We start from the raw sequence: 16,571 nt of genomic DNA, 5'->3' as shown, positions 1-16,571 counted from the left end.
CCAACCCACAGCAATGGCTGACGCCAAGCTTGTAAGACGAAGATGTACTGAGAAAAACAGCTATTGCTGTGAATATGTTGAGAATATGTTAGTGAATAGAATACTAACAGAGAAATACGCATAAGAACAAACACTCGAATTTAAGTCGGCATCCGAAATTTGCAACACCCTTTGACATACTTCAAGAAAACCATTTGATGTGTTTTCAATCCTCGGGGACTAATAGAAAAAATGTACCGCGGAGTACTTGAATTTGATGAAAGGCAAAGATGAAGCAACTATCTACGATAAAACCTCTTTCATTACACGAATTAAGTTATGAATTCAAAAGCCTTGTACTGCAAATTGAGGTACAACCGTCCATAGCAACAAAAGACATATTCTGTGTTTACGTACTTCCACGAAGAGAAATGATACATTAAAATTTCTTCGGGCGGCTAATATGCTTTATCTACTCGAATAATTAATGAGAAAAACTAATTCTATACGCCCAGGTGTGAAGAAAATGAGCCGACAGTCACTTGTTTAACACCAACTCGAGCGTCAATGTACCCTTTCCAACACAATATTTACCTGATATGGATGGGTTTGATGCTTCTCGAAGTACCTGAAATTGAGTGCGAACCATCATTATTCACTTTAGAACATATATTCACGATTTACAACGATTCAATAATTGGGACCTCCATCTTCAATTCTAATAACATGGCGAAGTTTATAGTGTCAGACGGTTCGGATTTTATCATTAAGATTCAGTTCCATACCCATCGCTAATCCTCTGAGGTTTCCTTGCATGCATTACCATCAATGCAAGTATCTATGAAATATGTGCGGCTCCGATAGTAGCCTCTTTGTCGGTTCAAAGTCATAAAAACAACAAGTACGTCCGTTCAACAAAATCTTGCCATTGCCGACGCCATGTCACATACGGGAAGCCTGACGGAACGGGAGTTCGTCATGTAATTGGCAGACAAAAGCGAGAGCGCTCTGCAAGAAGTTTTCTACGCCACCGCAATGAATTAGGAATTTTGGTATTTATCAGTTACAGTTTTACCCTGCACAGAAAAATAAGTTTGGTTGATAGCAGTGTTTTCATATACTTTGCCGAGTATGTTTTTAAGTAATTAACTCAGTCTTAGTTATTTTGGCTATGTGATGTCTGCCCATTCATGGTACTCTGATAACGTACCGGGTACCCGATCGACATTCATAATTGCATGTTTACCTAAATTGCGATTTCATAATTTGAATCACTTCGTCAGCAGTTAGAAATTTTAACCAATTGACGAATATTTGGAGGCCACGATTAATTTTGTGATATATCCTAAGGTATTACTGCCGTCTCCAGGCGGGTGAAATTTATTTCAACTCTTAATCGAATGACGTGTGACAGGAAGATATTATTCAAGGTCGCTTGCTGCAGTTTTTGGGTCTGAAGTTGGTAAATAAGAGATTCAGTTTCAGGTTGTAGTAATTTCTGAGGTTGATAGATCGGCTGTGACGGTCATTGGATCTACATGCTGATTTGGATTTTTGGTTGAGTTAGGGCTGGCTTGGGCGTTGACGACTTGTGCTATGAATTCCACGTATTGATTATGGGTTGGTAATAACTTGTCCGAATAAAAGACATGCCACATCATGGGACTATTTCTTGCTGACATCGTATTATTGTAGATGCTCTTCCCTCCACGAACTTACACGATTTGCCATAGTACCTACTGTAATTTATATTACCGTAGCCGTTTTCTAGTGTTGTTCGTACTGTTTTCCTTAATTTATATGCTCCCATTCTTTTAGACAATATCAGTATTTAATGTAGATGTGCACTGAAATTGTTGCATTGGTCACATTTCACCAGGACTTATTAACTTAATTAACTGCAGTAAGGAAACTTTCAGTTGTTTTCTACTTAAGGGTTGCAGTGATAATTTTCGTCTGACTATAAGTTTAATTGAAATTGAGCAGCGATGGCTAGCTATGCACCTTGTAGATGAAGCATGAAATCGAAGTTATTAATTTAAAAAACTCAATGTAATCAATCCTGGCACCGAACGCCAATTACATTTTAGGAATATAAGTGCGCCCAAATAATCATTAATGACAATAGTAAATCTCATCCCCATGTCTCTAATAAGATTAAGGGTCATATTTCACAACCATTTTCACTCTCTATGGTCCTTCGTACCTTTTTTTGGATCTAGCTCGTACTTTCCGTGATGGAACTTTGGACTTGCTGGAGAAAATATACGTAATTCTGTCACTATGGCATACCATTTATCCTCATATTGTTCGGGAAAAGTATATGGGAACTTTTTTAGTTCTTCTTCAGGAGGAAAAGATCATCAAAATGGGAATTTATTGTGCTTGTTATTCTTGTTATTTAATTATTACAACGTCAACCAACATCCGTCTTCGCGCTAGGCATTTGTTTTGTACGAGGTCGAGACCAAAGGCAGTGATTGGACGCAGGGGGAGTCAGCGCTCAGAGCGGTACCACCAAGCGAGCGCTACGTAACGTCACTTTGAGCGTTGAGAGCAGTTGAGAGCGCTCATAGAGTCTTTCCGTGTCTTTCTTATCTCTACCGCTACTTCTCTGAGGACTCGTCGCTGATTGGCGGGAGCTCGAGTATTAAAACTAGATAGCCAATCATATGATTCATAAGCCCCAACGTTGCGCTCGCTTAAATTATCCCATTCGAGGAGGTTGAGAACACGCTTCGTAGCGGTGATTGAGAGCTCAGAGGCGCTCAACCATGCTCAACCCTGCTGAATGCGTCCATTGGTAAACAAAAATGTGACAAATACTATTAGGGGCATTTTCAAGTATCCTAATAGCTCTCAACATGCTTCTAAGCACACAAAGGTATTTTTGATCGTGTCCGGTGCCCTGGTGTAACAAGTGCAATCCCAGTTGACCAGTGGTATGCCGTATTTGTATTAAATGTTGTACACTCTCAGCAACTTCATCGGGTTAAGTACAAGGTGCTTTACCTTTTACCTACTTAAACTTTGATGGGGATAGGTAAGTTCTTATTGCTAATGAGAATCAATGGAAAGCTACCTCGCACCTACAAATGAATGCCAGTCCACGGATTAGCAAGTGCCTGATTCCTTACTCCTTGTTAGTGTGTTCTTAGGTGTAGTCAAGAACTCTATAACCCAAGGAACCTATTGTAAGGTTCTAGGGTATAATGCTTATGATAATTCAGCCTGGCGGAAGTTGTAGTGACTCATGAATGTCAGTTAATAATACTGTCGTCATGTTATTGTAAGCCTTCGAAACCCTTTACACAGATCATTTAGAGAAACAGAAACGTTTCAGGTGTGAATGAGTCGTATGATTTAATTAAGGTGCGACCTTTGGATCAGCGTTCATGGATTCATAAAGTTGAAAATGTATTAACTTAAATTCGCGCTGTTGTTGTTGTAGCGTGAAGAAGCCCCCTCCATATTTTAGTGGGCCATGAATTATATTGCTACTTACACTGAAGTACTGGCGTCAAAACTATAAAGTTAAGCATTCATGCTTTCGGTTTTTATCGGGGAAACAGACGGCATCCTCCAGCATCCTGAATATAGTCAAAAATTGAAATACAGCAAACTCCCGATTATCCGGGTTGGGAGGAGGTGGCACGAATCATCGGAAAACGCGAATAATCCAAAATTTCACTTAAATTCCTTGCAATTTTCACAATTAACGTAAATCGAATGATGTATTACTAAGTATGAACATTGTCCATTATTTTCGATAGCTTTCTTCTCCCAACCGCTATATTTTTAGCGGCGATAACGTGATTGTACTATTATTCCTAATGCTGCACATACTACCTGGTTTCAGAAAACCATGCATCCGTGGCTGCGAGATCACGGATTCTGGAAAGTGATTCTGCAAAGCTACTGGGAGACGTCGAGAATCACACTTTCACCGTTTAAACTTATACACGGATTAACCGGAGCCGGATAATCGGGAGTCGGCTATAAATGGTATGAGAACTTCGCTTATTTTGGTATTGTTTTTTTATTACCATAGGCATTTTTTTCCAAGTTTGGGTTAAATGGAAGACTGCATATATAATTTAAAATGGTCACTCTCGCATGTTTTTGTTTGTGCTATGCTCCATATTCAGGTAGACACTGTCTGTTATTAGTCTAGCCATGAGACATAATTTCCTATTTGCCCCTCTCTGTATACACTATACATTCTTCCCTATATTAAAGTCTGCAGTACATCCTCAACGTTTTTTGTGTGTCCTCCATACTACCTCTCCAACTTCTATATCTCATTTAGCTGTTATCCCCTAACCGTCATGCTGAAATGGATTGTCGTTTTTTCTCCCTGTTTATTTCACCTCCATTCTCCCCCATATGGGTATGGGCGAAGGAAAGAGTTGAAAAAATGAGAAGGGGTAAATTTAATTGCCAATAATATTTTTATATCCATGGAAAGACAAAATGGAGTTAAAAAATTCAAGAGCCATCAATGTAGAATTTGCATTTCTATCACATTCAGGTGCATCAGTGGCCCTTGCACCATTTTATAAAGATGAGGAATGCAATAACTGTCCTATAAGTAAGGTTAGAATACTTTAGAAGGGCATCACAACATATAGGGTATCATGCATAATAACTATGGATCATTCCTTGTGAAATTGAAACACTTTCACTACATATAAATTTTACCTAACCATTTTAGATTTTGTTAAAATTTGGTATAGTGCTGAGAGTAATACTGAGACTTTCATGCATGAGGTAATGGTCCAAGTTAAAATCTATGCGTACTTCACCAAATGTTGCCAGCGATATGTGATGGCCAGCCGTAGTTTTCTGTCATGCTGCTGATTTGGCTATATTCCCCGAATAGGCAAATACTCATTTTGCCAGACTCATATTTCTGTCTTTCCCAAACAGTTTCAGTGGAACATTGCATTTTATATGCAACTATCAGCAAGCCGACTACTGTACAGTACATGTACTTGGAAATGCTGTGTTAACATGGCCACATTTATACAAGAGATTAGCTAGGTCAGGGGTTGGCATTCCAAGTTTCGTAATCCTCTTCTTTTCACCTGATGATCTTGTAGAAAAAGGCCGATTTAATCCTTTTGTGCCAAATGTCGGGTGGAGCTGATGGGCATTTTCATGTGCAGAAGACTGGTCGTTGGGTGTAGCTGTGGTGGATTTTTCAATGCAAGCAACTGGACGTCGACTCTAGCCGATGTGGGGTAAGGGATGTGACTGCTGAGGTAGCAATAGTCTGATGCATTCAGGCCCAGCCTGAGACCCAGCTTAACGAGACCTTAGGGTCACTCTTCAGCAAATAAGCCCGACCCTCCCATTCATTTATATTCATCCTCACCACAAGAATCTGTTGCTAAGTGGTTATATTGTGAATGGTATTTTTCAATTATATATTTTGTTTCATGCTACAATTTCTTATACTTAGAAAGGAACTCTTCATTTTGTTCTGTGCGTAAGCAATTTTTAAACGAAATTTTTAGTGTTAAAAATAAAGGACTTATGGTTTTAGTACCTCATGTTCGCTAACTTTGTTGTTATTAACACTATAAATCTGTTTAAAATTCCACAATGCTTAAAAAAATGTTAGCACTTCTTTTAGAAGAGTAAATTATTGAAAATCAAATGCAATATTTGGTTGAAAAATATACTGGTAGTGCAATAACGTGACCATGGATTCATGTTATAATAGGGATAAAGGGTGTATGCAGTCTAGTGCCTGGGGTAAGGGACGTGTACCCCATTGAACTGGGTCCCAAATTCCAGGGACGAAAATAGCAGGGTAACTCCAACCCAAAAAAAACTCTGTACAGAGAGGTTCAAAATTTTCTCATGCTTCTCATAGCACGGAAAACGTTTTCTAACTGTAGGTGCTGGCAGGAAAGGGTTAAGTAATCTGGAATGTTGGATGAAGATGTATTTCACTACTGTTTTTGTCGTCACAAGCTCTACTAGAGTATCACCACGTTGGGATACACATGAGAATTGAACACATAAGTAACAATAGATTGAGACTGAGGCCCATATTCTTAGTCAACCCTGTAGGGCCAACTGACCCTGGATACGTCATCAGCCCCTACATAAACTGATCTCGCTCTACATACGCCACATCAAGCCCTACAGGGTCTTACTTAGCGAGACCTTTGGGTCACTCTTCAGCAAATAAGCCCGACCCTCCCACTCATTTATGATCATCCTCACCACAAGAATCTGTTGCTAAGTGGTTATATTGTGAATGGTATTTTTCAATTATATATTTTATTTATATTATTACATATGGCCGATTTTTGAACTAAATGGGCCCTACTTAATTTAGGGTACCCGAACCAGCCCTGCACCCTACAAAAACATGGCAGCCAAATTTCATCTGATGATCACTTTGATTAAAGAATCTACGTTACAATGGATATTAAGGGAGACGAGCTCACACAAACCATTTTAAAATGTACAGTAACACAGGGGAAAGGCAATAATACTACCACATTATACCCATCAAGTGAAATAAATAATAAAATTGGCTGAAGTATAATAAGTACAATGTAGCGGTATACATCTGAGGATATATATTGATATTTTTCACGTTTGGCACTTGGTATGCTTTTGAGAAACCAATATCCTTTAGGTACAAGCATAGAAAACATACTTTCATGCTGCTATTCGCCACATAATAAACTTAACTGCGGAAGGTAAAAGAGAATGACGAACCTTGATGATGCAACGTAAGTTCTCACGTCATTGTTCATATTTGCCCTGTACTTATCACTATCTTGTGCATACCGCTTTTGAAGTAATTTAAAGACAATATGATATGCTTTTAGCTTGATATGAGAGTATTTGTAGCAATAATTTATGTACTGACATGACCTAGCAGACGTTACCGATTGTTTATTTACCTTGAGCCATTGCCCTTACAACACGCCTGAAAATTATCGGATGTATTTTCTTAGTTTCATAGTTAGGTCTCATTATGCAACCAAAGTGGAAAATTGGCACTGTGCTATCATCTGCGTCATTTTTTAGAACTTGAAGACGGAATTACCTCCCACCACTTATGTAGGGGCCTGGTTGTTATGTGCGGACGGAATTGTAGGGTTGACTAAGAATACCGGCCTAAGGGTATGCAAGCAAACTCACAACATGTATTCTTGCCTCAAGAGATCCCAACTGAAGCATGCTCAAGTAGAAATTAAATTATGGGTCCTCCCTATCTGCTAAGGATGACAGTGTAAATAGAGTTGCCTTGGGAGTGTAGGCAGGTGGTTGGATCTTATGCTCTTGCTAGGTCCTAGGCGAAGCATCCTAGCCTCTGCTTCAGTCGGCTTGAACCTCTAGTCTCAGAGAGCATGATTAGGTTATGATGGAAAGTATAGGTAATGGTGATGCATTTCCTAGCAAGCCATATTGTGTTTATTCAACAATTTCAGCATAAGATTTTTTTTTAATTGTTACTGGAGTTGTGCTTCTCTTGCTTCATCTGAGTGCATGCCACTGTCTTTACCAATATCTCAAGTACCTTCAGCCAATTGTCACCCTTCTTCAGTGCACAAGTGCACATTTCCTCTCCCTTCATAGCATTTGCTGGAGGTGATTGATAGATAGATCATATATGCTGTGAGGGAAGGGTAGAAAAGAAAGGGTGGAGAGTAGTGATGGGCTCTGTGTGTGTGAGTCAGCTCAAATGTGTGACTCAGCAGATTGATCCGTGAGGCAAGAGTGTCTTATTTGGTGAGTTGAAACTCCCTCCACACGCAACTCACTCCGCACACCATGTGCATTGGATTTGTGCAAGGCGAAGTCAGACAACTGGTGCCTATGACTCCCTCTGTCCACAACGTGCGTGTTGGAGTTATGAGTGGTGGGAGTTGGACTCCATGCGTACACAACTCCCTTCGTGGAATTATGTGAGGCAAAGTAGGACTCCCAGTGCTCACGACTGCCTCAGCACACACTATGCATGTTGGAGTCATGAGCAGTGGAAGTCGGACTCCGTGCGCGTACGACTCCTTCCACATACATGTTCTGTGTGAGGCTAATCGCACGTTTGATGTTTTAGCTAATTGAAATCAGAAAATTTAATTAAGAAACATAGGCTTCAGGAATTACAAGATGAAAGGGAGAAGGAAGTGAAAGAATATGGAAATTGAGGAAGGCAGAAGATGAATGGGAATAAAAAAGGGAATAAGTGATTGGCATTGCTTTCCCATTTTTTACCCTGGCTGTAGCTTGACATACTGTGTCCCTAACTTCCATGCTTCTGGAAACTTTTTCTTCTCACTGATTTTTCTGCCAAGCCTCTCATGCTTTCTTCATTTATTTCTTTGATTTTTTATCTCCATACCTCTCTGTGCTTTCCATATTGTCTTTTGTTTTTAAACTTCCTTCTTCCCTCCATTTTCCCATTATGTAATTTCCTGTGTCATCCATGGTTTCCTTTCCTTGGGGCTACAATATTAATTCGGGAGAAAGGCGTGCATATTCCAATGACCCTTGGAGTTGTCCTGTTGGGATTGATTCTCGCTCTATGATGGTAATCAATGCAAAATGATTGGAAGGGAAGAAGGCTGGCTGTATGTAGGCTATGTGAACAGCTCAATGAAATGATAAGGTACAATATTAAAGGGTCAGACTCAAAATGCTGTGATTTTTGGGGTGGATGTGTGGAAACTGGAAAAAGGACGAGGAAAGAGTGGAGGTGTTAAACATAGAGGTATGGAGGATGATGAAAAAGTGATATGGACTGAGAGAAAATGGAATTAGGGAGTGCTAGACATTGTGGGGGAAGAGAAGAAAATTGTAGAGCAGCTAGAGGGTCTGGATGGAGGGAATAATACACAGGAAAGGGATGATTCTAGAGAAATGATGATGAAAATTGTGTTACAGGGTGAATTTACACGGGAGGATTCATTGATATGATGAAAGGCCATACTGTGAATTGAAGAGGACGTTCAATTTTGGAGGGGGCATTCAGAAAATGGTCCATGCAAACCTACCTTAACTGGTATAATACTTTCAGTGATAATAATATTAAAATAATAATTATAATTTGATTTAAATTTTAAACAATTACTTAACCAGTGAATGCTTATCTCCACAATATTTTATATTTAATATACTCGCTATTCTATTGAAAACTACCTATATATGGCTCTCAGTATTTTCTATGCTGAAAAGTAAAATATTATGCTATGTACTCTTGCCCCTAGAGCTGTACTTTTGGTAAAAATGTAAATTACTCTTCTTCAGATATCTCTAAGGTTATATGGGAATTTTCCAGGAAAGAATGCAGTGGGTAGGGAATAAGTAATGTTCCATCTCTTGGACTGCCTATCCCAGGTAGATCAAGAAGTGGAAGCAAAATGTAACTAGGTAGTCAATATGGTGGTGTTGCATTACACTGCTGAATTTTTAGGATGAGGAATATACTGTTGATGCCTGATTTTGATTATTTAATCTTTTTAGAGTTCAAGAATTCAGTAGATCATTATCAATCATGATTGTTCTCCATTTATTTATTGTATATTTCTCAGAAGGGGTTCATGAGCCTTATATTTTCCTCCACTTTTCTAGTACTGCAGTATTACTAACTCATTTGATATTCATCATTCTTGTGTGACACCACATATCTAATGCCTCCACTTCTCTGTCACTGTTCATGTGTTGCAGCAAAAAAGAAAAATGCTTTGAATGAAGCATCTGAAGAACTGTTTTCTGACTTCTAAGCTTGTATTCTCAGCAGTAAGTAACTTATATTTAAGAGTATCCTCTATATTAGCTGTGATATCAATTATCATTGAAAGTATTCTACTATTGAAGAATGGTTTACGTGAAGCATTTAGAAAATCCTCCAGCCTCTCTCTCTCGTCTCAAAGACATTTCCCCACTTCATTTCACTATGAGGCCTATTTAGTTGCATCCTGTGTATAAATCCTATTTTATTGCTGTATTGCGTAATTAACATTCTTCCATCTAGCTGAATCTTTAGCATCCTGTTCCTTTCAGTCTCTCTGTCTCGTCTGTATCTCCCCCTGAAATTTCATCTCATTGCCTACCATGTCCAGTTTTTTCCTTTACTCATCCATTCATTTCTGTATTTTAATCCATCCCCGTATTTGGATGCTTTCAGTCTTTTCTCATTCCCTCTCCGTGCGACATTATCTATTCAAACTGGAGGTTTCTTGGCATTAGGCCCTGTCAGAAATGAAATTATTTCTAATTGCTGATAGTAACAAATGAGGTTACTCAACATAAAACAAATACCAATCATAAGTATGGAACTAGCTTATGATTTTCAAGTAATTCAAGGCAGTTGCAAACCACAGTAACAAAGCAGACAGAGTTCCTGAAGCCTCCACTCAAGGTTTGACAGATCACCAAAATGTGAATGATGCATCTCACACAAATATTGGTGTATTAAGGAGATATAGAGGTTCTGGAGCCAAAGGCGGGGAAGTTGGTCAGCGTGATTATTGAGCGGAGTGAGTTTTTGTTGGGGGCCATTGATTACCAACTTGGTTTTGGGGAAAAGGTAGTGAGTTGGATGTGGGTGCAAAGGTGCATTGGTGGTGAGCCATTTGATTTCTTCTCATCTGGCAATTTCTCAAAAATTCTTTTGGTAGGATGAAGGTGGAATAGGATGCAGCAGGCATGCAGCCAGATATATGCTTAAGGTGTGTTAGGACTGAGTGGTATGTGGGTTGCCTTAACTTGTAATTTTTTGCCAATTTCCATGCATTGGAAAGCCATAAGTTTCAAATAAGCTATAAATTCATTAGAGGTATGCTGGAAATGATAGCATTGATTTTAACCGAAATGGCTGTAGTTATTATGGCTGGGTCTTCATAATTATACATACCTATATGTTCTTGAGGAACAGTGAGGACAAATTATATATATTACATCTTTTCCATAGTATTTCCTCACCCATGTAGCTTGCTTGGACAAAAGGTTGGAGGTATATGCTATTCCTATATTTTACTGTGACCCTAGTAAATTAATCTTCCTCGAATTTTTACCGCATTCAGTGCTAGCAATTGTCTCAGATATACTTCCATTCTTCTTGACAACATATATGCTTCCATTTTTGCTTTACTTCTTGTATTATATTTTTTTCGTGATGTGAGATGCCATTTTAAATCTCATGGCCAATAAAAAATGTCATAAAGTTACTATCGAGTTATGTCCCAAAAAAATAATCTCTTTTAAGTTCATAAACAATGAAAAGCAGTATCCAAAGTAGATGTTATGCTGTTAATATGTGAGAATCGAGCCAATCTGTTTACAATTTTAGTTTTTTAAATGGAAATGCACCATCAAGTCAAGAAAATTCTCTTTTCATGGGACCCAATTTTTCTCATTGTCATGGGTAGGGATGATCTATCCCTAGTATTTAACTGCAAAAGCAGTGAGAGAAATGATGTGACATCAAATAACTATCAGCAAGTATTATTTTCACAAGTTATTCCCATTTCATCAAACTCGAAGAGTTCATTATTTCAAGAAGATTTTGGCATGTAAAACTATACTTTGATAATGAGGATTCTTAATGGTAGGTACTCTAAATGATGGTATAGTTTCCAAAAATCATGATAATACCCAATTTCATGTTTTGATTACAAGATTTGATATATGTGATTATTAGTGTGTACAGTGTATACAATGACTGTTTTCCAATCCACGTAGTATGCACTCATTCCCTTGCACCCTGCTCCCTTACTAATGCTCTACTGGCGCCATAAAGTGTGAACGGAAATAATGCGAACTCTTGACAGTCAGGAAATGTGACGCACGGGGTAGTGTTAGGACATCTGGTGGTTGATTTAAGATTCAATTTCACCTTTATACTTATATTTTTGCATGTGAAGAGCAAGATATTCACAATGCCGATATAATATTACGTAAAAGAGCTCACATAATGAACACAAAATTACTTAAAACTCCAGTTCAAGATTTCTGAGTTTTCCATTCCCGCCATTTTCACGTCCACTCCCTATGAGGGCACGTGAACGAGGGAGCATCCGCGTTCCCTTGTTCACTTACCCTTCGTTCCCTTGCGCCCTCGCCAATTGGATCCACCCTTGCTGTCGTCACATCCGTAAGTTGACGATCGAAAAGTGCACAAAGGGTGAATAATTGTGAATTGGAAAACGGCCAATATTCTGAGAGGGTTGTTGATGAAGAAATTTATTGCCATTGGAAATTTTTTTCTTTTACTTCATAATATCTTTAATTATACATGTTGAGTGATATCATTATAGACAAAGCAAGTAACCGAAATCACTAGGCTATGAAAGCATGTACAAAAGCACAGCAATTTATATTAACTACACTTGCACATTCACTTCCATTTAGAATAACGCTTGTTTCTCCAACCTCATTGGTTGAGAATTATAGGGAGGGGGAGAGGGATATATATCAGTCTCTTCCTAATTCCTAGGAATGGAATACATTATAGTCATTGCAGGTGAAAAAAGTAATTTCTTGTGTACTCAAATGTTTTTGTTTTTTTCTTCATTTCATTAATAAAATTATAATTTGTTTTTGTAATTGACCAATATAAATTTATCTTGTAAAAATGTGAATTTAATAGTTAAAAATTGACAGACATTTCCCATGAAGAGTTTTGGACTATACAGCAACAATTAATGGGCATGCTTAAGAGTTACTGGATCAAGGGACATTGGAGGGGACATCTTACATTGAACAATCTAGCTTCAATGTGGACTTTTGTTGGCTAATGATTATGTAGGATTATGTAGGTAGGTGATCCACCAAATTTCTTATCTAATGAACAACAGCTGACCAAAGTTACCAGTATATGTACTGTGAAGGTGGGGCTTCAAATGTTTTTGACATCAGGATAACAAGTTTTACTATGAATGATAGAGCTTTTTTGGTTATGTGCACGAATGTATACCTTCGTGCTGATCATACTTTAAAATGTCATTTAGGTAGAGATTTAGGGTCAATGGTAAAAGTCTTGGGAAATCAATTTCATGAGTATGCTTTGATGTAAACTTGATTGTTTCTGGCTTTACTTTGTGAAAATCCATTCTTAATAATAAAACGTTATTGTACTTTTCCACACGATTTAATTAATACGACCGGTTTCGTCGCAGAGGCGACATCATCAGGTACAGAATCCGTTATAATAAACTAAAAAATCAAAATAACTGTTATTATAACGGATTATCTGTACCTGATGATGTCGCCTCTGCGACGAAACCGGTCGTATTAATTAAATCGTGTGGAAAAGTACAATAACGTTTTATTATTAATGCTTTGATGTGTTTGGTCAAAGTATTTTTATTTTGCGTAAGTAAGCTGTGCCTACCTTTCTGGTAAATAAGTATCCTCAGCAGTGTATACCAGTAAATTCCTTATAGCTAACTGATGAGTAATGCCATTTATATCAACAATTTGTTTCCATATCGTTATAGGGAATCCAAAGACTAAATATAGACAGGCAAAAATGAAGTTCTATATTTTTCCAGAAATCAAGGTTTTCAAATGAACAGTGAGAAATTTCCGGAGGAATTTTTTTCTGGCAAATAATTTCAATATTTTGTGTAATGCTAATTCTGGCAGTCATGTACATATAATATATAGTGAAATCAATAAATATTTTTTTCTGGTAGAAAAGGTAATTAAGGGATTGATGAATGCGTGTATGTTTCTATTCGATATCTAAAAAACCATGGTTTAACTAAAGTCAGAAGTTTTTTAAGGTAGTTTGTAAAAATCTGTGAAATGTGTGGTCCCATATCACATAAATTGTAGTTTCATATTCATTTTACAGATACATATTTACATAAGATCACAGCTGGGAAAAGGCATATACATACATCTCCAAAGAATTGCACGGGAAGGGTTGTGACATAGGTTCTTTCCCGTGTACACTTATACAACACATGTACAGTTTGACAGAGACATTCTAATTCATTGTAAGAAAACAATTTCATATTACACATTTTATCAATATATATTCTTCTTGGGAACAGTTATATCAGTTTTTAGGTATAAAATTTGTCCCAAAATCATGATTCACATTCTTAAACAATCGCTAAAACCATTCTCACATATATACATATTTTTGTGCTTCACATTAATAAATGAAATCCACTTAAACACCAATAATCATTGCTTACAAATAGGTACACATAATGTTTTCCATCAATAAGATATGCAATTTTACATAATTTCATGGATGTTTCAGAAATGCTGACTCAAGTTGAGCATACCTATGACATAATGTATGGTGGTGCAAATTATTCAAATCTTGGGAAACAACGTGAAATTGATACAACCAGTTTTGGCAAAAAATGTAATCTGCACAAATTTTATGTGTATTGTAAAAAGTTTTGAATGCTCAGGAAATCAAGCAATTGGCCACTCAAAGAAGTAATTAAGCCTCGTTTTTGTTTTTGGAAGTATAAATTGAAGGGGTTACATTTGAAGTAATTGAAAATGAAACACACCAAAAGTGAAAAGAGTCAATGATGAATTCTGTGAACATAAGTTGACAAACAATAGTCTGTATACCATGAGGTGGCCCATGGGCCCGCCAGCTACCCGAGTCGGTCCGCGAGCCGCGAGCACGGGAAAGGAAAGGCCAGACCATAAAAACTATGGGACTGACTCAGGTAGCCGGCGGGCCCTTGTGGCACATTACAGTGTGCGGACTATCGGATGTTACAATCTTGTATTAATTTCTGTTAGACACTTGAGATAAGTGTGCCTTAATAGGTCATTCCATTTCTCTGGTAGAAGCATTTCTCGATTATATTTTTTTCTCTTAACAATAGGTCATATTCTGCTTCTAAGGTACCTACTCCTTACTTTTTTGTCTTTGGATGAAAGATATACAGTACGGTTTGAGTGCATGTAAGCTGATGATGGTTTGTACAATTAGACTAGATCCAAATGTATCAGTGGTGATGTTGACCACTAATACACATGGGCCCCCTATCAATGTTTCTGATTCAGAATCAAAAATGTGGATTTCTCTCATCTGATGATGATCTGGCATTTGATATGAAACTTTCAAAGTAATGGCTAGGTTTATGGAAATAAATCACCCTACGTTTTAGTCTTATCTCAGTTAGATGAGTAATGCATAATGTAAGTAAATCATTAAATGACATGACCTGCGGAATACTTCTATGTGATCATCTACCATGGTGTACATATTTTCATAAATTTAGTGTCTGCCAACTGGTGAGGAAACAGAAATCTGAATGGTATATTTCAAATGGATTTCAACCACATTTCACTGTTGCGCTAGGGATTGCAAATCATATCAAGTGTATGCTATTATCCTTTGCCCAATTTGTGCATGATCGGCTGGACAAAGTTTGGCTTGATTAGACTGCAATCAGAAAGTATGTACTAGGGAAAATGAAAGTTCATAGTTTTTGTTTCTCCTATGGAATTTAGTATGATCACATGTTTAGTAATCAAATATTGAAAATGGAAAGGGAAAAATCATAGCACCACTTATGAAAGTTTGTCAATATCACCTCTTGTTTTTGCTAGGTATGTACTATTTTATTAATTTTGATAAAGCTGAAGAATGAGAAGAAATGATTATATTATGTTTGGAGATACTTCATAAAATTCTTCAGTACAAAATAAAGGTAAACAATTCATTTAATTAAGCAACTGGATTCAATAATGCCCTAGTTTTTCTATGCCCTTCATTTTTATCACGAGATTGATAAAGAATCCTTGAGTCATAATATAACTCATGAGATGAGTTCTATCATGGCTCAAGGATTCTTTATCCTTGGAGAAATGCACGGTATATCCTAGAAGTTTTGAAGTATTTATTATATCGTGAGGCAGAGTCCTTATCCTAAGACAATTTTCTTTGCTCAAGTGATTTTGGGAGACTGAAGTGAAAATTGGGACTTTTTTTATTGTGTTTACTTATTTCACTTTCTGAGACCAGATTTGATTATCAATACCTCACTCATTTATTTGAAGGATGAATTTTGGGTAGTGCTTGAGTAAACAAGAAATTTACCGGTATTTTGTGATAGAACCAAGATTTTGTTTTCCTCACAGAATTAAATGATTTTTGTGCATGTCATCTTTTGCATGAGTTATTTTTAAGAAAGTTTCCTCACTTAAGTCTAAGTGGTAACTGTTTCTCAAAAAATTCACTTTGCTTCTTGATATTTTATTGTCCTCCATTAGTTTTTTTTTTCAAATGTTATGTGCCCTTAATTTTGTTATGTGCCCTTAATTTATGTGTGAATGAAGCTCTGTAATAACTCAATGAATAAGTCCTACTTTTTCATGTCAATCTAGCCGACAACATTTCTAGTTTACTGTCTTGATATTCAGCAGGGTGGCCACCATTCGTTTTAGTTAGAGCCATGCCTCTTTGCTTACTAATGTTTGAACAAATTTAGAATTTCACCCTTTGATTTTCACCTAGTAATCTGCCAGTTTTTTAAATGGATTCCTACATCCTTCAAAATATGAGTTTGATGTAATAATTAGTACCATTGATGAAGATCTATTGTGTAATTCCACTTTCAAATGAAAATATTGGC

General features: G+C 37.2%; 1 protein-coding gene across 2 annotated transcripts in view; it reads right to left on the bottom strand.

Moving 5' to 3' along the window:
- The window catches only part of LOC124164530 (WW domain-containing adapter protein with coiled-coil homolog), a 49,692-nt gene extending 48,725 nt beyond the window's left edge, over positions 1 to 967 (bottom strand). The window contains exons 1-2 of one of the 2 annotated variants that reach the window (XM_046541892.1): positions 765 to 967; positions 574 to 607 (exon numbers count right to left, since the gene is read on the bottom strand). In XM_046541892.1, coding sequence (XP_046397848.1) covers positions 574 to 607; positions 765 to 805 — 75 coding nt within the window. In that variant the 5' untranslated portion in view covers positions 806 to 967. The remainder of the gene's footprint in view (positions 1 to 573; positions 608 to 764) is intronic. The other variant, XM_046541900.1, reaches the window with a different exon arrangement.
- Positions 968 to 16,571: the final 15,604 nt, after the last annotated feature.

The sequence above is a fragment of the Ischnura elegans genome, chromosome 1, assembly GCF_921293095.1.
Source record: "Ischnura elegans chromosome 1, ioIscEleg1.1, whole genome shotgun sequence".
Classification (NCBI taxonomy): domain Eukaryota; kingdom Metazoa; phylum Arthropoda; class Insecta; order Odonata; family Coenagrionidae; genus Ischnura; species Ischnura elegans.
Note: the sequence above shows the minus strand (reverse complement) of the source record. Positions and strands in the feature narration are given on the sequence as shown.